This window comes from Panthera leo, chromosome D1, assembly GCF_018350215.1.
Source record: "Panthera leo isolate Ple1 chromosome D1, P.leo_Ple1_pat1.1, whole genome shotgun sequence".
Taxonomy (NCBI): Eukaryota; Metazoa; Chordata; class Mammalia; order Carnivora; family Felidae; genus Panthera; species Panthera leo.
In genome coordinates this window covers 387,813-411,781 of record NC_056688.1, presented here as the reverse complement: position 1 = coordinate 411,781, position 23,969 = coordinate 387,813, and the positions used below count along the sequence as shown (strand labels likewise).

The 23,969-nt window shown below is 40.4% G+C and overlaps 1 protein-coding gene across 4 annotated transcripts in view; it reads left to right on the top strand.

Annotated features, from left to right (window-relative positions):
• Nucleotides 1-23,969, top strand: part of TRPC6 (transient receptor potential cation channel subfamily C member 6) — a 129,903-nt gene that overhangs the window by 87,161 nt on the left and 18,773 nt on the right. For 3 of the 4 annotated variants that reach the window (XR_006193685.1, XM_042905385.1, XM_042905386.1), the window contains exons 2-7: nucleotides 3,221-3,995; nucleotides 7,787-7,972; nucleotides 10,543-10,707; nucleotides 15,679-15,895; nucleotides 21,262-21,495; nucleotides 23,361-23,625. Coding sequence is in view for 3 of the 4 variants with exons in the window: in XM_042905385.1 (XP_042761319.1) it covers nucleotides 3,221-3,995; nucleotides 7,787-7,972; nucleotides 10,543-10,707; nucleotides 15,679-15,895; nucleotides 21,262-21,495; nucleotides 23,361-23,625 (1,842 nt within the window). In the remaining variant the exon portion in view is untranslated. The remainder of the gene's footprint in view (nucleotides 1-3,220; nucleotides 3,996-7,786; nucleotides 7,973-10,542; nucleotides 10,708-15,678; nucleotides 15,896-21,261; nucleotides 21,496-23,360; nucleotides 23,626-23,969) is intronic. The other variant, XM_042905387.1, reaches the window with a different exon arrangement.

Genomic DNA, 23,969 nt, shown 5'->3' with positions numbered 1-23,969 from the left:
ATGTCTCTGGATTAGGTAAGAGAAGATAATGTGTCTTCATCTTGAAGAAAAGGCATTGTAAAGAACAAAAAAAATGTTCTTGAGAATTATAAACATAGCAGCAGAGAAAATTTTTCAAAAGATATATTAGAGGATAATAGAAATTGTTCATAGTGTAATGCAAGAAATGTCCATAGTGTAATGCAAAAACAAAAACCAAACAACAAACCCACAATTAACTGGAAAATTGGACAGAAAAGATAAGAAAATTTAGTGGTAATCCCAGAATGTCCAGCATCCAAAAGGAGTCCCAGAAACAACACTGACAGCAGGAAACAGAATTATCAGAGAAATGAGTTAAAAATATTTCTCAGAAAAGCACCCATTTCTCCAGATGAAAAGATTTACTGAGTGCACAGAACCACAGAAGAAAGGATATTCCCTCCAACAAAAAATTATGTAATTTTAGGGCACCAGAGACAAAGAGAACATCCAGAATCATATTTCCTAATAGCAACTACAAAAACTAGAATGTAACAGTACAAAGCTTTGAAAATTATTGTTAACCTAGAATTCTCTACCCAGCTAAACTACCAATTAAGGTTGTCAATAATACAGTCATTTTTAGACATGCAAAATCTCAAGTTTACCTCCTGCACATACTTTGTCAGTCAGCTAGTGGAGCATGTGCTATACTAGGGCACAGGAGTGAGCTAAGAAAGAGGAGAGTCTGGGATTCAGAACACAAGGAACCCAAAATAAAAGTAAAGCAAAGAGAATCGTTGGGATGATGCCAAAGGAAGATTCAAAGGCAACATATGTTTGAGTCTAGACTGTAACCATGTCCAGGTTAGCAGATCAGGAGGCTACAGAAAAGACTCTTCAAGAGGCTAAAATTAAAAAAATACATAGGATGTTGGATGAATTAAAACAAGATTTAGACCAAAGGAGAGTAGAATTTTGTTGCATTGGTCATAAGTACACAGAACATTAAGCATATGAATACAGGAAGAGAATTATTAACAACTGGATTTCAGGACATAGGGAAGTAGTATCCTGAAAGACACCATGGTACACTCCTTGTCACAGCTCGGACTATCACTGTATTATTGTAATGTAGTAGTTATCTAGCCGAAGTTATGCTGTAACTACCCTGGAATGATAAAGGACCATGAGGTGTGTTGAGGTGTGTCCATGTGGGCGTGTGTGCGGGGGCAGGGAGATTGTTAAAGTGGGCTGAATTTCACCTTTGGTGAGAATTCCATAGATAATTGCAAACCTGGAAATTCAGAAATAACAATATTAATAAGTTGTATGGCTGTAAGTTTTTAAATTGTAAAATAATAAGCTAAAATGTTGACATTATTGCCTCTGGGGATCAGGAAGTGGGGAAAATGAAACACAGAGGGCTGCTGTTTTCATAAAGCATATAGAGTCCTCTATTTGTGTATGTGCATAACTTTGATAACATTAAAAATGGAATGGAAAACAAAGCAGTAGTTACAGAAAGCAAAATACATGTAGAGATCATTCCCTTAATACTTAACAAAAGTTCCCCATACAATATCAAAAGACTGACTTTAGAAATTACTGGTGTTGTAGCCATTGCCCTTGACATCATTTTTTAAATTTACAAAGTTGTCTCTTTAATAACACATCAGGCTGGTCACTTTTGAAGAGACACCATGGATGGCTGGAGGGCTCACTGTTGAATGAGTGTATGGAAAACATTGGAGTCTCCACTCCAAATGGAAACGTTAAAATCTGCAAAGTGCTTGGCTTTCTTAAAGAAGTTCTTGGAATCCATTAACAAATAAATGCATTCTCATTTATATTATAGTTGGTCTAGAGATGATTGGTTAATATGGCAGCATACTGTTCAAGCTCCTTGGAGAATCATAATCATTTGTGAGTTGGCTGACATCTTGCTATTTCTTTGGGAATCACACAACCGTAGACAACACTACCTGGATATTGGATATTAAGATGGTTAAGGACTCGTAGAGAAAGATATTTAGGCCACATTGGAGGGGAAGATCATTTATGGGGTCTTTGGACCAATTTAAGTTGTCTTCATACTGGGAAATTTGTGACAGTCTTCAGAGGGATGGCTCTAGGAAACATTTACAAAGAGAGGAAACATCTATCATATCTATCACCAACCACACCTTTTTCCTTCCTTTCAGCCCCCACCCTCCTAACATGGCCCTTCCCTGTTCTGCAGTGAATTGTACCTTTGAGTCTGTGGTTAGTGACAGTGATAAGGATTGAGCCGTAAACTTTAAGACATACAGTTATAAATCAATAAGGAAGAAAATGTCCATTGTAGCATTTGACTAGAGAAGGGATCACTGTCTCCTATCACAGACTGAAGGCCTGCACTAAAGGCTGGCCATCTCTTTGACCCATCTCCATCACAGAAGTGTTCCTTCCCACCTGTGCCTTACTCATAATGTTCTCATTTCCAGTGATTTTTAGAACACCTAGCAGAGTCCAAGTCTTAACTGTTCCTATTAATGAAATCTGTGCTATAGTGTCTGGTTGACCCTTCCGTTGGAGAAAGCGCTCTACCTGTACCCAACCTCTGTCCCACCCTCCTAAAGCACACCCTCACTTGACTTGTACTCATCCTTCCATTTTTAGCCTTTAACTTTCTCCTGGAAGCTATGCTACATAACCCTGCTATAGGTTTATCATGACAGACAACTGATAACAAGGCAATGTTCTAGTTCCCAGTTTCTCCCATTAGAGTATAAGATTTATAAGGGCAGAAAAGTTTCTACTTTTGTCACCATTGATTTTCCTGGGCCTTATACAGTCCCTGGCCCTGGCATAGGAGGCAACCAGTAAGTATGTGTTGAATGGATTTACTATTTTCTCTATTTTTTAATATTTTCACCCTGTATATAATATTGGTGACTGATTGTGGGTCTTTCTTATACTATCTGTGATTGAAACACTCATATTAATCCTTATTTCAATGGCACAGAGAGATTATAGGAATTGCCAGAGTCTCCACTCCAAATGGAAACGTTAAAATCTGCAAAGTGCTTGGCTTTCTTAAAGAAGTTCTTGGAATCCATTAACAAATAAATGCATTCTCATTTATATTACAGTTGGTCTAGAGATGATGAGACAACATCTCATAGACTTGAGGGTTGCATTAGTTGAATGGCAAGTCATTTGGCTCACTAAAATGCTCTTAATATGATTTGTTCCCAATCTTTCTATTTCCTTATAGCCAGGACACCGACAACAGACTGGCCCACCGGCGGCAGACGATTCTCCGTGAGAAGGGGAGAAGGTTAGCCAACCGAGGACCAGCTTACATGTTTAACGATCACTCAACAAGCTTATCTATTGAGGAGGAACGTTTTTTAGATGCTGCTGAATATGGCAACATCCCAGTGGTGAGGAAGATGTTAGAAGAATGTCTGTCCCTCAATGTTAACTGTGTGGATTACATGGGCCAGAATGCCCTGCAGTTGGCCGTGGCCAACGAGCATCTGGAAATTACAGAACTTCTTCTCAAGAAAGAAAACCTCTCTCGTGTTGGGGATGCTTTGCTTCTAGCTATTAGTAAAGGTTATGTTCGGATTGTGGAAGCTATTCTCAGTCATCCAGCTTTTGCTGAAGGCAAGAGGTTAGCCACCAGCCCCAGCCAGTCTGAACTGCAGCAAGATGATTTTTATGCCTATGATGAAGATGGAACACGGTTCTCTCATGATGTGACTCCAATCATTCTGGCCGCCCACTGCCAGGAATATGAAATCGTGCATACCCTCTTGCGGAAGGGTGCTCGGATTGAACGGCCTCATGACTATTTCTGCAAGTGCAGTGAGTGCAGCCAGAAACAGAAGCATGACTCCTTTAGTCACTCCAGATCTAGGATTAATGCCTACAAGGGCCTGGCAAGTCCAGCTTACCTGTCACTGTCTAGTGAAGACCCAGTCATGACAGCTTTAGAACTCAGCAATGAGCTGGCCGTGCTGGCCAACATTGAGAAGGAGTTCAAGGTAGGTCTGTAACGTTAAGGACTGCACTCTTCACTCATCAGTCAAGGTGTATTAATAAGCTTCCATAGGTGCTTAGGATTGTGCTAGCTACTGCAGACAGGAGGTGATTTTGTATTTTTTTTTCAACAAGCTCTTTGTTACAATGATATGTAGTAACACTTGAGGTCACCACCATTTAGACATGTTCTATAGACTTTACATTTATGTCTAATTCTTATCACAACCTTGAGAACCTTACTTGCTTTTCAGATGAAGAAATGGAGGCACAGAAAGGTCACTTAAAGCCCAAGACCAACAACTGGTAATTGGCAGAGTTGGGACCAGAGTCCAGGCATGCTGTACTCTACAGCCAGGTTCTGTTTCCTCTGGAACTGTGTCTGTGTTCACAGCATGGCGAGAAGTGCTGTTGAGGCCAGAAAGATGAATAAGCTGGTGGAAGTCACGGTGACTTGAGAGACACATGCACACGTAAATATATATGATATAGAGAGAAGTGAAGTTACTAGATGGACTGTAAGTGATGTGCTGTGGAATCCAGAGGAAGCAACATTTAATTCAGATTAGTTTTCAGGGAAGGTACAGGTACATGGCATTTCAGCTGTGTATGGGCAGAATGCATAGGATTTGAGGAGGCTGAGAAAGAGGGAAAAGATGTTTCAGAGCAAGATAAATTTTGCCTTTAGCTGCAAGGATACTTACAAATGTCAAGAAACAGCCTGTCTTCAGATCTTGCCTTTGATGATATAGAATAAAATAAATGTGTTTTATGGAATGCTTGCCAAATGCTCAGCACCATGCGAAGTACTTTGCATGTGTGGTTTCTTTTTTTTTCTTTTTTCTTTTCTTTCCTTTTCTTTCTCTTCTTTCTTTCTTTCTTTCTTTCTTTCTCTTTTGAGGCAGAGAGGGGCAGAGAGAGAGGGAGAGAGACAATCTTTTTTCTTAAAGCTATTTTTTTTAATGTTTACTTATTTATTTTGAGAGAGAGCAAGCATGAGCAGAGGAGGGACAGAGAGAAAGGGAGAGACAGAATCCCAAGCAGGCTCTGCAGCTATCAGCGGCTCAATCTCACCAGCCTGGGATCGTGACCTGAGCCGAAACCAAGATACTCAACCAACTGAGCCACCCAGGTGCCCCTGCACGTGTAGTTTCTTTAACACTTATTTAATCTAACTAACACTCAGTTTTCTCATTTGTAACATGGGAATCATAATAGCGCCTACCTCATGGGATGATTTTAATTTATCTAAGATCACATGGCTAAAACTGAAGGATCTGCGATTTGATTACAGGTGTATTTGAGTGGAAAAACCCAAGCCCCTAACCACTCTATAGACAGTGGACATGGGGAACATATGTACTTGCACACCTTAACGTTTGTCCCTGTGACCCTAATTGACTGTTTCATGAAAAGGATAAAGCTGTTTCCTTGTGACTTCCTTATACTATCCGACTAGATACCTGTTTAGAAGGAGCATGAACCAGTCTCCGTTAGGCAGAATTTGTTTCATCAGTTTGCCTTCATGGAGTCTGTTTGGACCCGCAGTTAGGAAAGCATGGCCTGCTTAGAAGTCACTGAGTTGTAATAGGTCACTTGGCAGGATTAACAGAGAGGAGCCCAGGTAGGTGCTGTACCCACACCCATATTAGGCTTCCCTAAAATACCTCCTTATTGCCTAACATCCAGAGCTGCTTGAACTCCACCATCTTCCTCTCCTGATTCGCCCAGGGGACATTTTCATTCTAAACACACCAGCAGCTTCAGGATGGCGGAAATAACTAGCAAAGCTATAACTCTAAGAGTAAACTCTGCCACTGAGGCTATGTGACCTCAGGGAACCTTAGTTTTTTGATGTGGAAAATGGGAATAGTATTTGCCCTACGTGCTTCCTACTTCTTCCCACTTTTCAAAATAGAAAAGCTTTCCACAAAGAAGGGACAAAGTGGCATAGTCCTTAAAGGCAGAGGGTTTGGGGCCTACCAGCTGGATTTAATGTTTGATTTTGACACTTAGTGGCTACATGATCTTGGACACATTATTTAACCAAACTGAGCAAGATGACCTAAAAGATTAAATTAGGTAATATAATCCATTTGCCATGCAACAAACTCAAGCTGATAGGTTTTCTTGATTAACATTGACCTATAAATGGCTTTATTTCAATGTAAGAGAAAAAAGGGGGAGGAAGTATTAGAAAGACCTGAATGAAGATGTTAATACCTGGTGTATATATGCATAAGACAGAGTTGTGTTTTTAATTGACATATAGTTGACACATAGTGTCACATCAGTTTCAGGTGCACAACATGGTGATTCAACATGCCTGGACATCATGCTGTGCTCACCACAAGTGTATATAGCCACCATCTGTCCCCCAACAACACTATTCCAGTATCACTGATTGTGTTTCTGACTCTATGCCTTTTATCCCCTTGACTTATTCATTTCATAACTAGAATTCTTTATCTCCCACTCCCCTCCACCCATTCTGTCCATCCCCCACATGCCTCTCCTCTCTGGCATCCACCAGTCTTTTTGTGGGTCTGTTCCTGCTTTGTTTGTCTGTTTTGAGTCCACATGTAAGTGAAATCATATGGCCTTTGCCTTTCACTATTTGACTTATTTCACTTAGCATAATACCATAATGTGGTCACAAATGGCAAGTTCTCATTCTTTATGGCTGAGTAATATTCCATAACACACACACCACATCTTCTTTACCCATTCGTCTATCAATGGGCACTTAGACTGCTTCCATTTCTTGGCCATTGTAAATAATGCTGCAACAAACATCAGGGTCCATGTATCTTTTAGAATTAGTGTTTTCATATTCTTTGGGTAAATATCCAGTAATAAAATTACTGGATCCTATGGTATTTCTATTTTTAATTTTTTAAGGAGCCTCCATACTGCTTTCCACCACATCTGTACCATTTATATTCCTGCTAACAGTGCATGGGGGCTTCTTCTTATTCTACATCTTTGGCAACACATGTCTTTTTGATTTTAGCCACTCTGACAGATGTAAGGTGGTATCTCATTATGGTTTTGATTTGCATTTTTCTGGTCATCAGTGATGTAGAGCATCTTTTCAAGATGTGAATTTTTTATGTTTGAATATGATCTATACTTCCTAAGTCTTCCCAATGTAATATTAGGTCATCATCAATAAATTACAACAGAAGCATTTGCATTAAGTTTTCTTTTCTCCAAAGAAGAATCCTGGTTTTCAGTCTTTATATTAGATCTTGTCTTGGACCCTGATTTTGGTACACTAAGTTTCTCAATACAATTTATTAAATAGATAAATGACATATGTTTGCTTTTCTCTGGAATCTCTCCAAATGTCCTGTGTTTCTCAAGTTTACCAACAGTTTACAAGATCTTACAAAGATCTACCAAATGTACATGATGTGCTTGCTGGTGAAGTCATGAACATGAGACATGATGTATGCAAAGTGATAGGATCCTGCTGTGGGAAAAGTTGCTTACTTCATATTCTCCTGATCCTATAGGTGACTTGGGCACAGTACACTATTCAATAGCTTTGCTTATGTTTTAGATAAATTTCCTTTCTTTGGAGATGAAGAACATCTTTATGGTGCTAAGATACTTCAGAAATCACTGAGTAGAACAGCAGTTAAAGCACATTAAAAGAACAGTAAACCCAAAGATTGAATTTTTCTGTTTGTTTCCTCTCCCAACTGTCAAGTGACTGATAAATTCCACTGCGTCACCTAGTAAATGTGCTACTTCTCCATTATTGTTTTTTGTTTTGCTTTGTCTTTCCCAGAATGACTACAAAAAACTGTCAATGCAGTGCAAGGATTTTGTTGTTGGACTCCTTGATCTGTGCAGAAATACCGAAGAAGTGGAGGCCATTCTGAATGGGGACATCGAAGTGTATCATGGTGGGGGAGATCACAGCCGTCCAAATCTCAGCCGCTTGAAACTTGCCATTAAATATGAAGTAAAAAAAGTAAGGCCAGGCCTGAAGCCCCATTTACATTATTTCCATTGTTACTGCTGCTGTATAAGGCTGAAGAGTTGGCATAATCAGCTCGAGCTGGGTTTTTAGTTAGTTGCATGAGGCAGTTTCTCTAATCATACGTGCTTAGCTGTGAGTCATGTAACCTACACTCCACACAAGTCTGTGACATCTGGACGTGTTTATGCCCTGATTGCCAGCCACTCTCCTTTACTTAACTAATGATATAGAAATGACTTCGTGTGTCCAGATGATAAGGCGTTGGTCGTCTGAGAGGAACATCAGTGTTTGAGACTCTGTTCCAGGTCCCATCTGTTGTGTTCTGATCCAGGACCAGTGCCCTCAGTTCCTGCTTTAGAACATTTGAATCTCCTCCTGCACCATGTGTATCTGTGGGGCGTTTTCAGTCTCCGTCTTCGTGCAGCACCTCCCATTCTTGATTGCTTTCTTAGGTTACGTATCTTTAAAAATATACTTTTTAAGGATAAAACAGTATAGATATGGCCCTTTGTATCTTCCCAATTTTTTTTTAAGATTTGACTTTTAGGCAATCTCTCTATACCCACCGTGGGGCTTGAACTCACAACACCAAAATTAAGAGTTGCATGTTCCACTGACTAAGCCAGCCAGGCTCCCTTGATCCTCCCAATTATTTTTTCTTAATGTTTATTTATTTATTTCCAGAGAAAGAGAGAGAGAGGAGCTGAGAGAGAAGAGGAGAAGGAGAGAGAGAGAGAGAGACAAAGGGAGAGAGAGAGAGAGAGAGAATGAATCTCAAGCAGGCTCCTTGCTATCAGCATGGAGCCTGAAGTGGGGGCTCACACTCACAAACCATGAGATCATGACCTGAGCCGAAACCAAGAGTCTGATGTTCAACCTACTGAGTCACCCAGGCACCCCTGTCTTCTCAATTCTTAACGGAGAGTAGTTTCTCTCCATTATATTACTCTCCACAAATTCATATCTTGTACATCTTCACATTTCAGTAAATAAACATCCATCTCATCTTTTCAAAGGTTGTGTTGTTATATCACTATTTCATTTAATCAGCTTACTATTTAAGGGTGTTTATTACTTTCTTCAGGTTTTTGTTAATTTAAAACATTTGCTAAGTTTTCTTTAAAAACAGTGCACCAGTTTACATACATGCCAGAGGTGTATGAGAGGGCTTATTTTTTCTACTCACAATAGGTGTTATTAAATCTTACAACTCTGAGAAGATAAACATTGTTTCTTGTTTTAATGATCTTCGAGATGAGCCATCCTTAAGCATTTGTAGTTCTTTTAACCTTTCAACATTTTTTATCAATTTTTATTTTGCATTGTTGCTTTTTGTAGATTAAATAATGTTGCCCCCTGCCATATGTTCTTTGTAGAAAATAAATACGTGAGAATTCAAAAATTCTGAAAAATAACAAGTAAAATTTAATTATTAAGTTTTGTTAATTGAAAGAATTTATGACACAGAAATAAAAATAACATCAGTGAATAGAATAGGCAGTCCAGGAACAGACCCATATACAAATGGGAGTTAATAAGTTTAGCATTGTAGGTCAGTGCAGAACAGATGGCATGCTGTTTTAAGAAAGTATTTAAACATCTGGGCCTGTAGGATTTCTCTTTCTTTTTCTTTCTTTCTTTCTTTCTTTCTTTCTTTCTTTCTTTCTTTCTTTCTCTCCTTCTTTCTCTCTCTCTTTCTTTCTTTCTCTCCTTCTTTCTCTCTTTCTTTCTTTCTCTCTTTCCTTCTTTCTCTCTCTCTTTCTTTCTTTCTCTCTTTCTTTCTCTTTCTTTCTTTCTTTCTTTCTCTCTTTCTTTCTCTTTTTCCTTCTTTCTCTCTTTCTTTCTTTCTCTCTTTCTTTCTTTCCTTCTTTCTCTCTTTCTTTCTTTCCTTCTTTCTTTCCTTCTTTCTCTCTTTCTTTCTCTCTTTCCTTCTTTCTCTCTTTCTTTCTTTCTTTCTTTCTCTCTTTCTCTTTCTTTCTTTCTTTCTTTCTTTCTTTCTTTCTTTCTTTCTTTCTTCTTAGAGAGAGACAGCAGCAGGAGAGGGGCAGAGGGAGGAAGAGAGAAACCCAAGCAGGCTCCATGCTCAGTACAGAGCCCAGTGCAGGAATGCAGGGCTGGATCCCACAACTCTGGGATCATGATCTGAGTCGAAATCAAGAGTCTGATGCTTAACCAGTTGAGCCACCCAGGCACCCCTGGGCCAGTAGGATCTTTACATCACTGTTTCTAGATGGAAAATAACATATAAATGTAAAAGTCCTTATGTGAAGCATTTATGAATCTTTTTATAATATTAAATTTCAGAATTTTTTCTATACTTTCAAGGGAATCCCATTAGTTATAAAGGAAATATTTGATAAATTGGAATCTTCGAATTTATATAATACATGTTAGAACCTCCTGCCGCCTTGCTTGATGCTTGTCAGCTAGATGTTCTATGTTTACTCTTTATTTCTAACAGTAGTTTTCATGGGAAACCACAGAACAAAATATTTAGAATCCAAGAGTTGGTGAACTTTTCTTTAATCAAGCTATTAAATGTTTTGTCACTTCCCTGCTAGTTTGTAGCTCATCCAAACTGTCAACAGCAGCTTCTGTCCATATGGTATGAGAACCTCTCCGGTCTGCGGCAGCAGACCATGGCGGTTAAGTTTCTCGTGGTCCTGGCGGTTGCTGTCGGATTGCCCTTCCTGGCTCTCATTTACTGGTTTGCTCCATGCAGCAAGGTATGTCTGTGAAGCCTGGACCTTATCGTCACCTACAAGTAGGTCAAGCTGTATATATCAGAGCCAGTTAAGCAAGGAAAATTCTGTTTTCCAAATGAAAATTTCATAGATGTCAGAGTTGGGTTTAAAGAATATTATTGATTTTAATATTACAAAAATGACATCTATTTGCTATAGGAAATAAGGGGAAAAGTGGGTAGAAAATTAACCTGTAATAGCACCACTGTTAAATTGAGAAAGAAAACCTAGTTACTATGTTTCCATCCTCTCTGTAGGCATGTCTAATTCATATATGTTTTGAGGTTATAGTATGCAATGAGCACATATTTCAAATATAATCCTAAAAGATAAACATTTTTTGTCTTTTATTCCTCCTTTGACAAAGTTTGAGATTAAAGCTATTTTTTGTATTTATTTAGCTCATATTACCAGATAAATCTTAATCTAAATAAAGAATAATCATGTAAATACTAACGTGATGCTTGGTTCAGTCAAGAATATTTATTTTAGGGATGGACTAATCCGTAACTGGACAGCAAAGATAGCCTATCAGCAAAATCCACGTGCCCAGACTTTGGTGAAAATATGTTCAAAAGGATCCAGCCTTTCTTTAGTGTGATGGAACAAGTGTGAAACATGTGGACCTATCATTCTGTTAACAGGCACAGAATTGCATTGCCAAAAATCTTATTCTTCCATGTTTTTGAAACCACATTTCTGTAATGTTTAGGTTTCAAATCTGAAAGTCAGACTGAAATAATTCTAAAGCTATGTGGCTGAAATGTCAGCTGGACCATCCGTGTGCTCTGTGAAAATGCCACTTCAATATGTGCTGTTCTTAACGTGGGCCTGACTCATTTTCAAACTTTGTAACTCATGGATGCAAACACATGTATCCCCATTACCAACATACTGTCTTCTTATTACATAGTCACATACTTGATGCTTTAGCTTAGGACCTTCCTAAGTGGTTTATAGGTGCAAGGCTTTCTACGGAGAGGGAACAACATTATTCTTTGTGGTGGCAATGATAGAAACCTGCGGGAAACTGGGCATTTTCTCCTGAGGGTAAAAGCTATCATTATACGTTGTTTTTCCTTTAAAAAGATAAGGCCCCAAAACTGAGCTTTTATAAGTAAAACATAAATGATGAAAATAGTGAGATTTACTAGAATTAGAAATTTGTAGCATAGATTTTCTTCTAGAAAGGTACAGTTTTCTTTTTCTTCCCTTTTCACAGAAATGACAGATTTCGCTTTGAAACAAAAACTCTGACCCATCCTTATGGGCACATGGGCTCCATCTATGCATTTACTGTCTCTTCTCTCTTTAACGTACATTTCCTGAGTCTTCAGACATGTGAGCTGAATGAAGTATGTGGGGGTGGGGATGTTCTGAATTATCTTTGTTCACTGATTACCCTGTGCTCAGTAAAATTACAGTATCTTCCTAAACTGAGTATTTGTCCTTCTCCATATCCAGTGAGTTCTGAAGCATGATGCCTTCCAGAATGCTTGCTGTTCTGACAGGAGACTATTTGGGGCAGTCTGTAGAATTTCTTAGATTTTGACTGAATCCTAATTAACCTGATTTCCTTTACTATTTTCTTCTTCCCTGGTCATGTTTCTTTCTTGGAATCTGTTTTTCATCCTTGTGTAGGAACCTTGAGGCAAATAATTAAATTATAAGGACACTGTCAAGGTATTTTATTTTAATATCTAAAATCTATTTTACTGCCTGTTATTTAGCCTTTGAAGCTTTATGATAGAATCGATTTTCACAATTTTTCCCTTAGCAATGAACATAAACATTATTCACAGGTTATGGGGGAAGATTGCTCAAAATTAATGCTTTTATTTAAAATATCATTTTAAATACTAAAAAATTTCCAATACATCCATGAAAATTAAGGTATCTAATTGCAAGCCTGTGCACCTTGACAGAGTCTGTTCCTGTTTAAATTTGGGTTTTCTTTCCTCAAGTCTGCTTTCTTCTTTCAGAAACTTTCTTTTCTTCACTTATTTTCTTTTAACACCATAACCCAAATATGTTTTATGGTCATTACAATAAAAATAGGTCAGGGGTGCCTGGATGGCTCAGTCAGTTAAGCATCCGACTTTGTCTCAGGTCGTGATCTCATGGTCCATGAGTTCAAGCCCTGCATCAGGGGACTGACAGCTCAGAGTCTGCAGCTTGCTTTGGATTCGGTGTCTCCTTCTCTCTCTGCTCCTCCCTCCCTCACTCTCTCTCTCTCAAAAATAAGTAAACATTAAAAAAATAATAAAATAAAATAAAAATAGGTCATGCTGTGATTTCAAGCCATTTTAGCTTAAGCTATCTTCAAACTTTTCTGTTTCTATTGGTTTTTGGAGTTAGGTATTTAGTCATTAAAAATACTTGAAAAAAGTATAATATGTAATATTTAAAGCCAAGTATTTCTTTCAGTGCTTAACCTCAAAAATTTGTCAGGTGCATTAATTATTCACCTTATTCAATTGATTAGTGCCCTTCTTTAACCTTATTAGAAATTTGTTTACATCCCACAATGTATAAATGACAAATTTTACTAAAATGGATAACTCACTTCAATTCTTAAAGTCCACTGAATGGTGCCAAAAATCTCCCTTAGTTAAAAGAGAAACAAAAGTCTAAATGATTTGAAATAGAGGGTATGATAAATATCTGAACACACCATTTTAGTTTCCTGCCAGTGAACTTTTTGTTTGCTTGTTGTTTGTTTGCTTTTTTCCCCTTTAAACCAGCATGTTTCATAACAGCGAAAATGCCTGGCTTGAGTCTCTTCTCCCCCTTCTGAATAAAATCAAGAAGGAGCCAATATTACATAAGGGCCACACCCCAGTGGAAGTGGGGAATCGCACACTCTGCCCTGAGGGATAGGACACTGTCCAGGACAGTTCACCTCATGTCCCAGAGCGATCCAACCTGCTTATTCTCAACTCCATTTTTATCCCCAACCTCTGTAACAGTTCATATTTGTACAGAAACATAGTTAAGGACAGTGGGCAAAAGAAAATCAAACCTACTGTGTTACCCATTTGTTTTTGCTTTACACGTACTCAATTATTTGAGAGTTCTACTTAAACAGGATCTTAAAAAAACACACTGTTTGATTCAATCTAATGAGTATTCTTATGAAAGTAGGATTTTTAGACATTACTACAGCAGAGTTTTACAAAGTAACTTTGGATTGGCTCTGCAGTATATCTAAATATAGCTGATTCTCTGGATCCATTGGCTTCAAGCTAGCTAGCTAGCTAGCTCCATCTAGATACAGTGAGATAAATACTTGTGTGCACATGCATTCTGATATTCTGACATAAGATCCTAAATACCAAGAGAGAAGGGACTAAACTGTATGATTTGTTTCAGCTTTAACTTTTATGGTTTTGAAAACCACATAAACAAGTAAAGTCTGTAGGAACAGAGAACATTATATTCCTTCCATTGTACTATTTACTTTTTTCAATATTAGAAGGAGCTTCTTTTTTTCTAGAAGAAGTGACATATTTATGTACCTCAATGAAAAAATATGAAATTGTGTTGTAAACCATATAGAGGCATTAACTCAGAAACAAGAACTGCTCTCAGGCTCCAGCTCCACCACGTATGAGCTGTGTGACTTTTAGGCCAGTGTCTGGACTTTTGTCAGCCTCTTCATCAACAACAGTGGCATTTTAGGGGCACCTGCTCTTAGAACCATTGTCATGGTGACATGAGTTCACAGAGTAAAGCCCTGAAAACAGTACTTGGCACAAACAAGTGCTGGCTAAGTGTTGGTGGTGTGTTTATCAACTTACACATTTTTTCTGGAATAATAAGTTCGCTTGAAAGGCTGTTGGAAGTTATGAACCCTCTCCTAAGGAAGAGTCCTGTCCATACCTCCTGGGTGGCGGTTACCATCTTAGGGGGTACGCAGAGCCCCTGAGACACATCTGGGACGCGAAGCATCCTTCTGCTGCAGCGAGGGGGATTTGTGCGTCTCAGATGGAAACTAATCCGGGCCTGTAGAAGCACAAGAGCTTTCACTGCCTCCATAGTTCACACAGAGAGTCTGATTTTTACATAATTTAGGAAATTTACTCATTGCCACTCAGCTCATGAGGGAATGAAACTGGAACCTGACGTGAAAATTTTGGATTGTCAATCCAGTGTCTTTCCAGGATATTGTTCCGAATGTATAATGGGAACCGCCCTGCTGCCCTGTCCTCAGTGGGGATTTCTCTCCTTGGAATTGTTCACACAACACCCGCATTGCTTGCGTGTCCGTGAAACACACAAGGGCAGCGAGCAAGGCCAACGTCGACCAAGGTCCAGGCAAAGTAGATTCAGTTCAGTAGTTTCACTGCCGCCTCCTCAGCACTTTGTACCTAGTAAGGTAGTTGGCTTAAAAATTTTTTTTGATGTTTGTTTATTTTTGAGAATGAGAGAGACAGAGCATGAGCAGGGGAGGGGCAGAGAAAGAGGGAGACGGAATCGCAAGCAGGCCCCAGGCTCTGAGCTGTCAGCACAGATCCCGACGCGGGCCTTGAACCCGTGAACTGAGGGATCATGACCTGAGCTGAAGTCGGATGTCTAACCAACTGAGCCACCCAGGCGCCCCAAGTAGTTTGCTTTTTATGAATGATGATGAATGATACCATGACCTGCCTTTTGTTGTAAAATACTATTTGTCAGAGTTATATAATATTTTTAGAACTTAAGTATCATTTAACACAAAAGTTAATTTATTTAAACATAAATCCAGAATAGCAGCATATATGGATGAGGAATGTGACCAAAATTTTAGCACAGCATAAAGAGTTGCTGTTCTTTCATAAATTATATAAATATACGTAACCTTCTTAGGAGAATATTGCAGTACCCAGACATTTATTCTTGTGCACACGTGTGTGTGTTTTGCAAAGTGTACAAAACAAAGTTAAGATTTTCTTTTGCTGTGCACTGTGGCAGATGGGGAAGATTATGCGCGGACCGTTCATGAAGTTTGTGGCACACGCTGCTTCCTTCACCATTTTTCTGGGGCTGCTAGTGATGAATGCTGCTGACAGATTTGAAGGCACCAAACTCCTTCCCAATGAAACCAGCACAGATAATGCAAAACAGCTGTTCAGGATGAAAACGTCCTGCTTCTCATGGATGGAGATGCTCATTATATCCTGGGTAATAGGTAAAGACCGATATTGTGTCATCTTTGTTTTGTTCTTTTTTTTTTTTTTTCACAGCTTAGCACTTTGAATGACACTGATTCCTTCACACATCAGCTATGCAAATACATTCCGCACGATACAGTGCATCATTTTCTGTTTTTAAAACACAGTTATCTCGGGTTCATTATTGGGGCACAGCTTTGTCACATGCCATGTGCTTTTTAAGTTTCCAAGAAAAACCCAGGAGGAAACAATAAGATAGTATTAATTGAATCCTGCCAGGGACGAAGTACTCCCATTCATGTTTTGGGAGAGCTAGGACTTCAGATTTCACAACGACTGCATGATTTTATGTTGAGATGTAATGGGAACCAAAGCTAATAGTCATTCACATTTATTGAACATTTATTATGTACCAAGAACTGTTCAAAGCCCTTCGCATACCTGAACTCACACACTCTCCCTGCACCTCGGTTTTGTAATCTGTAACATGATACCAGCATCTATTTACAATGTTCAGGTGAGGATTGAGTAATTTCCTTTAGATCTCCCAATGACAGGTGAGGCAGAGGAAAGCAGTCTTAACTAATACACTATTTGTCATCAGAATCAATTGTACACATGGCTTGCCCTTAAACATAATGCAAACGAGAAAGGTATTTCAATCGGATTTTACGAATGAATAGATTAAATAGGCAAGTGGTGCCTTCGTTAGGTCAGGAGGATCCTGAGCTGAATGTGACCCAGTCCTTGCAGCCAGGAGAGTTAAGTGTGGGGGTCAGGTCAATAAGTAAATCAATAATGAAAACCACTGAGACAAATACTGTAATTGAGGCACGATTAGGGTACTGTGAATGTACACAGACTGGGCATCTAAGTCCAGAATGGGGTGGGTTGTGGAAAGGGCAGAGAAGCACTCCCTGGACGGTACCTTCCATCTAAGACTTTGGAGATGAGGTAGTGTTAGCTGGGCAGAAGGTTTTGGGGGAGTACGGACGCTACAAGGTGTGGAAACATTGCATGTGAAGCTAGGGCCTTAGGGTGCACCAGGCACCCTTGAAATGTAAAGAGTTCGGCAGGTGCCTTTGAGGGCATGGGTGATGGCAGACAGTGAGGCAAGATGGCTGAGGGTGGCTTTCAGCATTGGTGATGGCTCTGTCACATCTTAGCCAGAGGACGGTGAGTATGGAGGCTGAGAGCCCACCACAGGCTCCCTGACAGCAGGGTGAGGGTGGGGACTCAGGCCTCGGGGAGTTGGTGGTGCACTGTGCCCATGGAGGGAGAGATGTGGACTCCACCCTGGACCACTCCGTGGTGCTGCACTTCTCTGAGAGGGAGAGAACGGAGGGACCATCACAATTGGTGCCTGGAGAATGAGAAGCTGATGACTAAGTCTGGGTTGTAGTTGCCTTTGAAGTGCCCTGGGGATTTTCAGGCGAAGATGCCCACCAAATACTAGAAAATACAGCACCCCGGAGCAATAGGGATGAGGGCTTACCGTGTGAATTACATCACCGAGGGTAATATAAGCCTTGGATAAAGAAGAAGAGTGTGATTTTTCACTACTTCTTTTCCAATGTAATTGATATTTACCTTATATCACAGAACTACAAGAAATAAATTACATTCCAACTTAGAGCATTGGATTTAAAATAAGAACAGTCATTTGGACATTGCCTTTATCTTAGTAAACTAACCGCCTATGTGCTAGTGTCTGTGTGTGTGTGAGTATAAAGTATGTAACACAGTGCTTGGCACGTAGATGTTTAATAAATTTCAGGTAATTATGGTTATTATTAGACTTTTCATTGAGAGTGTCTGTTACTTTTATATAGGAGTGGTATTTCCTACTGAAAACAAGCAAGATAAGATTCTAGTTCAAGATGAAACTTTGAAAACATTCAATTTTGTGTAAGGGGATTAGATATAATGAATGTTCATTTTTATCCTTTATCAAATATAATGCACCTCATACTAATATTTTATTATAAACATTAGAAGTTTTTCCTTTTTCACTTAGAAATCTAAACCAGGAATGTTATGTTAACTTTTAATGTTATGAGTACATTTTCCTTAGAACTGCTGGCCCAGCACCCTTTCTACCTGAGATTCCCAGATTCGCTCACAGGGTCTGTTTATAGGAAAAGCCAGAGCAGGCAGCTTCAGCATTACAGCATTAGTCAGACTTGTGTGTTGGTTTCTGACGTGGATAATCGTTTTCTTCTTGGAGTTGTTCTGGAAAGAAAGCTGTTGCGCCTTCTGGAAATATTAGTAAGAAATGGCCTATTTGGGTCAGCTGGTGGGCTTGAGGCCTTCTATTGTTCGCAGAAGGCAAATTTATCCAGTTTTTACTGGAGACAAACTCGGAATGCTGAATTATGGAACTGAGCTGCAGGAGAGCTTGATGAGGCTGACTGGCGAGCTGACACCCCTGAGAGGGGGGTGCAGCAGGAACACAGTGGGGGAGACATGCTTGGTGATGCCGATGTGCAAAGATCCCGGGGGGCACTGTGTGAGCTGTGTCCAGACCACATCTGAGTGCCACACGCGGGAGCATGTCCAGGAGAGCAGCCACGGGAGTGAGTGTCCCCGCCATGGAGCAGCTCTTGAGGAGACTGGGAAGGACCACTCTGGAGGGTGGGGGTAAGAGGACCCTTATTTATTTGGAGAGCCTCATATGAAGAAAAAGAAGATGAAATGGGGCTCAGGCTTCATGGTAAACCGGCCTTTCCTGGGGAATAGACAGAATGAGCACACAGGTGGTTCTGTTTTGTTTCGAGAAGTTTAGAGGCAGAGGGAGTTTGCTCATTCTCTGCTGTTGTGGCAGATCCACACTGAAGCGATTCTTCTGAAAACCCAGCTGTGGGATGGGCAGCCTTCAGCAGTCTGGCCACCTGTCTCCGGCTCGACACCCAGGTAGAAGTCTCCCCTGCCCCGAGAAGCTGCCCAGGCTGGGGGGTTCTCAGCTGTGCCTGGCAGCCCCCAGGGCTCCGTGGAGTGAACAGGACGGAAGCTTCCTTCAGGCAGACTAATTCACTGTGTTTTGTTTTTTAAGCTTTGGTAAGATGAGGTTTCATCAAGAATTCTATGTCTGGAGAGGAAAGGTGGAGGGCAGGTGGGAGAGGAGGGGGAGAGCCTTCCTTTCCAGCCTTAGCTCTTCAACAGAACAAAGTAAGTTTGAAAGGTCTTGGTCTGACATTTGAAGCCCTTCAAAATCTGGCCCCTTCCCACCCATCCAACCCTAAATGCCACGTCCCCACAAAAGCTGCAGTCCAGCAGGACGGAAGGCCCTACACGACTAGGCTGGATGGCATTCAGAGGTGCCTCGGCCCCTGTGCTGCAGGCGCTCCACATTCCTGCAGCCTGCAGAGGGACAGCCTGGAGGAGGCTTCCCTCACTTCTGCTCACTGTGTGTCTGGAGGGTGGGTACCAGGACACATGCAGGATTTCTTGTTTTAACCTGACCCACTGGCATAGGTGTGAATCCAGTCCTAGATCCCTCGTACCTTGGAAGCACTCAAGTGTAATGAAGTTGTCTTCCTCTGTGTGCGCAGAATGCCGGTTTTGAGAAAAGCCCACAGTAAGCTGTGTGTGGGCTCTGTGATAGAGGGTCATGACGAGCGTAAGGATGTGGGGCAGGTGCTTGCTGGGGAGGGGAGGAGATGAGTTTCAGCCAGGGGACTATGACAGACTTCTTAATAGAGGTAGGCTTGATCGATCATTGGAGTTTGGGTTATATTTCTGCAGATGGCTCTAGAAGTAGGTACAATGCTGGAAAGAATATCTTAAAGGTAATGGTGTAAAGCAACATCTTGTTAACACAGTAACATCCTTTAAATTAAGCTAAAGTAGGGGCGCCTGGGTGGCTCAGTCAGTTAAGCGTCCGACTTCAGCTCAGGTCATGATCTCACGGTTCGTGGGTTCCAGCCCCGCATCGGGCTCTGTGCTGACAGCTCAGAGCCTGGAGCCTGTTTCAGATTCTGTGTCTCCCTCTCTCTCTGCCCTTCCCCCACTTGCACTCTGCCTGCCTCTATCTCAAAAATAAATAAACATTAAAAAAAAAAATTAAAAAAAGATGAAGTATGCGCCAGTCATAGAAAATTTAAAATAGTAAGTGCTCAATAAATATTAGCTGTTACTTTTTCCAAGTGTCACATGCCCTGTGCATTTTACACGCATTATTTAAGTGTTAAAACAACCCTATGAGGTAGATACAAACCACTGTCATCCCCATTTTACAAACTGAGCTTTAGAAAGTTTAAATAATGTGCCAAAGATCACACTGCCAATGAGTGGACGAACAGGGTCCCAAGCCATGGCACTCCGATCCCAAACCTGTGCTCCTAAGCAGCATGCTGACTTCTTGTGAGACTGTGGTGTTTTTACTACTCCACCAGCAGGAGGTGACCATGAATAATATGCTCCTGTGACTCTGTGCAGTCCTATATGGTGCTGGTTTTAAACATAAAGTCGTAGACTATATGACTCTTTTTACTCCTTTACCTAGCATGTTTAAATGTTTATGCCATAAACATTTTCCAACATGTCTTAGGCCGTCCAAGAAGCACAGGCAGAGACAGGGTTAAATGCCAACAGTTTTGGTAAAGGGCATTCACTGAGAGGGAATGGGGAGGGGAGTAAGGAAGGTTTCAGGGGCTGTCAGATGGGGGAGGCAAGTCTGATCCTGAGGTAAGAGGGCAGGGAGGGAAGGTCTGATACAAGCATCTCAGATGTCTATTCAGTCTGAGGACAGGTCAGCAAAGCTGGCAGGAAATACTTGAGCCGAAGTCAGGTATCAGAGAAGCCCAGGGTCTCCCAAGAAGGGGTACCTTCAGTCACCAGCTGGAAGCAGCCTTTGGGAAGCATGGCCTTGGGGGAAAAGTGCCCATAGTTCCAGAATGCGGTTGCTGAGGCCCTTAGCCAATTAAATTCCTGTATTTGGAGGTCTGTGAGGTCTGTCCTTGTGGCCACTACTCCATAGTAATTAAAATATCATATTAAATGGCTGCATAATACTCCATCTGTGGAAGTCCACGATCACTTAGGTTTTACCTATGTGAGCAGGTGTGTTTGGATGTTTTGGTTATTATGAAGAGTCCACGGTGAACATCTCATAAATACACTTGTTATGTATAGGATCAATGGATACCAAAGATTGTTTGGACACGCTTGAACTTTGTCAGATTGCTTTTAGGTGATGCACTGATACTGCTGGACTGTGGCTTTTGTGGGGACGTGGCATTTAGGGTTGGATGGGTGGGAAGAGGCCAGATTTTGAAGGGCTTCAAATGTCAGGCCAAGACCTTTCAAACTTACTTTGTTTTGTTGAAGAGCTAAGGCTGGAATGAAATTGAATTGGGTCTATTTTAACCCCTTTCCAATGCAGGCATGATATGGGCCGAATGTAAAGAAATTTGGACGGAAGGCCCCAAGGAATACTTGTTTGAGTTGTGGAATATGCTTGATTTTGGTATGCTGGCGATCTTTGCTGCATCATTCATTGCGAGATTCATGGCATTTTGGCATGCTTCCAAAGCCCAACACATCATTGATGCAAATGATACTTTGAAGGACTTGACCAAAGTCACACTGGGAGACAATGTGAAGTATTACAATTTGGGTGAGTTTGTAGTGCACAGTCAACTTAAGTTAATAAATATGCAGAGTTTTCTGATGAAAGGAAGTGACTAGTAGTTTGGTTACTGCTCAGTTCTCACAGAATTACTGGCATCTTCAGAAGCATCTGTGTGAAGACGGGTGCTTTTGGCTTCTCCCTTCCTGATCTCCTTGCCGGCTGGATGCCTCCCACTCTCTCTCCTCGATCAGTTGACAACTACCAAACTCCACTGGGAATGCCTGTCTTAGGTCTTAGATTTTTTGTTCTTCTTGTCTAGTAAAAACAGTACACATTTGAGTACCATTTCCATTCAAAACACATAAACTGTGTGACAGCAAGGGAGCTGCTGGTGTCTCTGGATGGCTCCTGATACACGACACCACAGTTTCCCTTCCAGGCTTCGAACCTGCCAGGCAGATGAGAAACAAAACAAAGCGATAGAGGCTGGAGCGTGGCCTCTAATACCGATCAAGTTGCAGGCAGATGACATAGTCCTGGGTCTCCTAGCCAAGGGGCTCGGTGAAATTTCCCTCCAGAATCAGGCAGGTGCATCCTTTGGTCTCTGGACAACATGGGTAGGGCAGTGCCCCCCAAGGCAGGAATGGCAGCCAATGGTTGTGTGAGGTCCCTTAGTGGAGGAGCAGAGGAGGGTGGCGCCGAAGCAAGTATGCTCGCTTATCTGCTGTCCCAAAATAGGAGTCAGATGAGGTGATCCACCAGGGGGAGGGCGAGGAAAGAGATGCCTTTGTTTGCTGAGGGAAGACCCTTCCTTGAAGAGACCTAGTGGGTGGAGAATAGACCCCTTTTCGGTACTTACTATAATGCTCTGATAAGAAATCTGTTAACATTCATTTGACATCTCCGTGGGTTTGTTGGCTGGATCACATAGAGATCTTTTTATTATTTTTAAAATATTTACTTTAATGTTTAATACTTTTTCATATACAGAATTCTAAAGAGTCAAAGCTATCCATACATTGTACTTACTGTAAAAAAGGAAACTGCTTTTATTAGTTTCTTGTATCCTTTACTAATTTTACTTCCCAACAAATAAGCAAATACAAATCAGCAAATCATGTTTTTCCTCTTTCTTACACATTGTTTTGCATTTTTCCTCATAATGGTTTCTTAATTGGGTTTTGATGAACCCAATGAACTATTGGGTGAGCTATTGGGTGAACTAACCCAATGAACTAATATTGGGTGAACTATTGATGAACTAATATAATAATGCCAGAAAATTTTTAAAAATGAATAATTACTACATTTTTATGGTAAAAATACTTATTTGAGTGATCAATAAAAATGACTTCTAGTTGAAATAACTGCACTTTGCAAGCCCCAAATTGCATTATAGTGTAATTATAAGTTTAAGATTAAATAATAAATGCTACCAATTATGGAGCACCAAGCACTTCCTCAACACTGACTATACATTGACTTAATGAATTTGCAAGTAGATGAGAGAAGGTGGAGTGGTATTGTCTCATTTTTAAAGATGGGAAAATGAAAGTAAGAAAAGTTAAATAATTGTACCTGTTCTTCTGGTAGGGACGTGGGTACACGTGTGCACGCACACACACACACACACACACTGGAATTTTTTCATATGCTGAGTCCCTAGTTTTAGCTCTTAACCATTTTGCTGGATGCTTATGGAAAATTGCCGGTGGACCAGGGGGCTCATTTTCTCAATATATTCAGAGGCTCCCATATACCTGACCCTTATAGAAGCCCTGTAAGATAACAGATTTCCTTTAGAGACTTGATGGCTAATGTAATTATATTTCTTTAGTAACAGAAAAGAAGTTGCCTGAGTAAACAACTTAAAGAAACTCATGATAACTCTTGTGTTTTCTCTTTCCTAGCCAGGATAAAGTGGGACCCCTCTGATCCTCAAATTATATCTGAAGGTCTTTATGCAATTGCTGTAGTTCTAAGTTTCTCAAGAATAGCTTATATTTTACCAGCCAATGAAAGCTTTGGACCTCTGCAGATATCACTTGGAAGAACAGTAAAGGACATCTTCAAGTTCATGGTCATATTCATCATGGTGTTTGTGGCCTTTATGATTGGAATGTTCAACCTCTACTCCTACTACATTGGTGCAAAACAAAATGAAGCTTTCACAACGTATGTCATCTTGGATGTTTTGATGATGGAGATTGCAGATTAATTATAGGATAGCTTAAGTGTGTTCATATATGTCTATGGGATAGACAATGTTTCAGTGAAGACTTCCATCTCCAGTTTCTCTTTAGAAATGAGAGAGGATTTTTAAATTAATTGGAAGAACTTGAAAATATAGGCACCTTCCTATCATTAAGCAATACTAGTTAACATTTTTAGTCCCATTTCTTCTGGGAAAATACCTCACTCACAACATTTCATTATCTCTATTTCACAAAAAGAAGAAACAAAGCTCAGAAAAGTTAAATAATTTGCTGAACTTCACAGAGATGCTAGTGTATGGACAA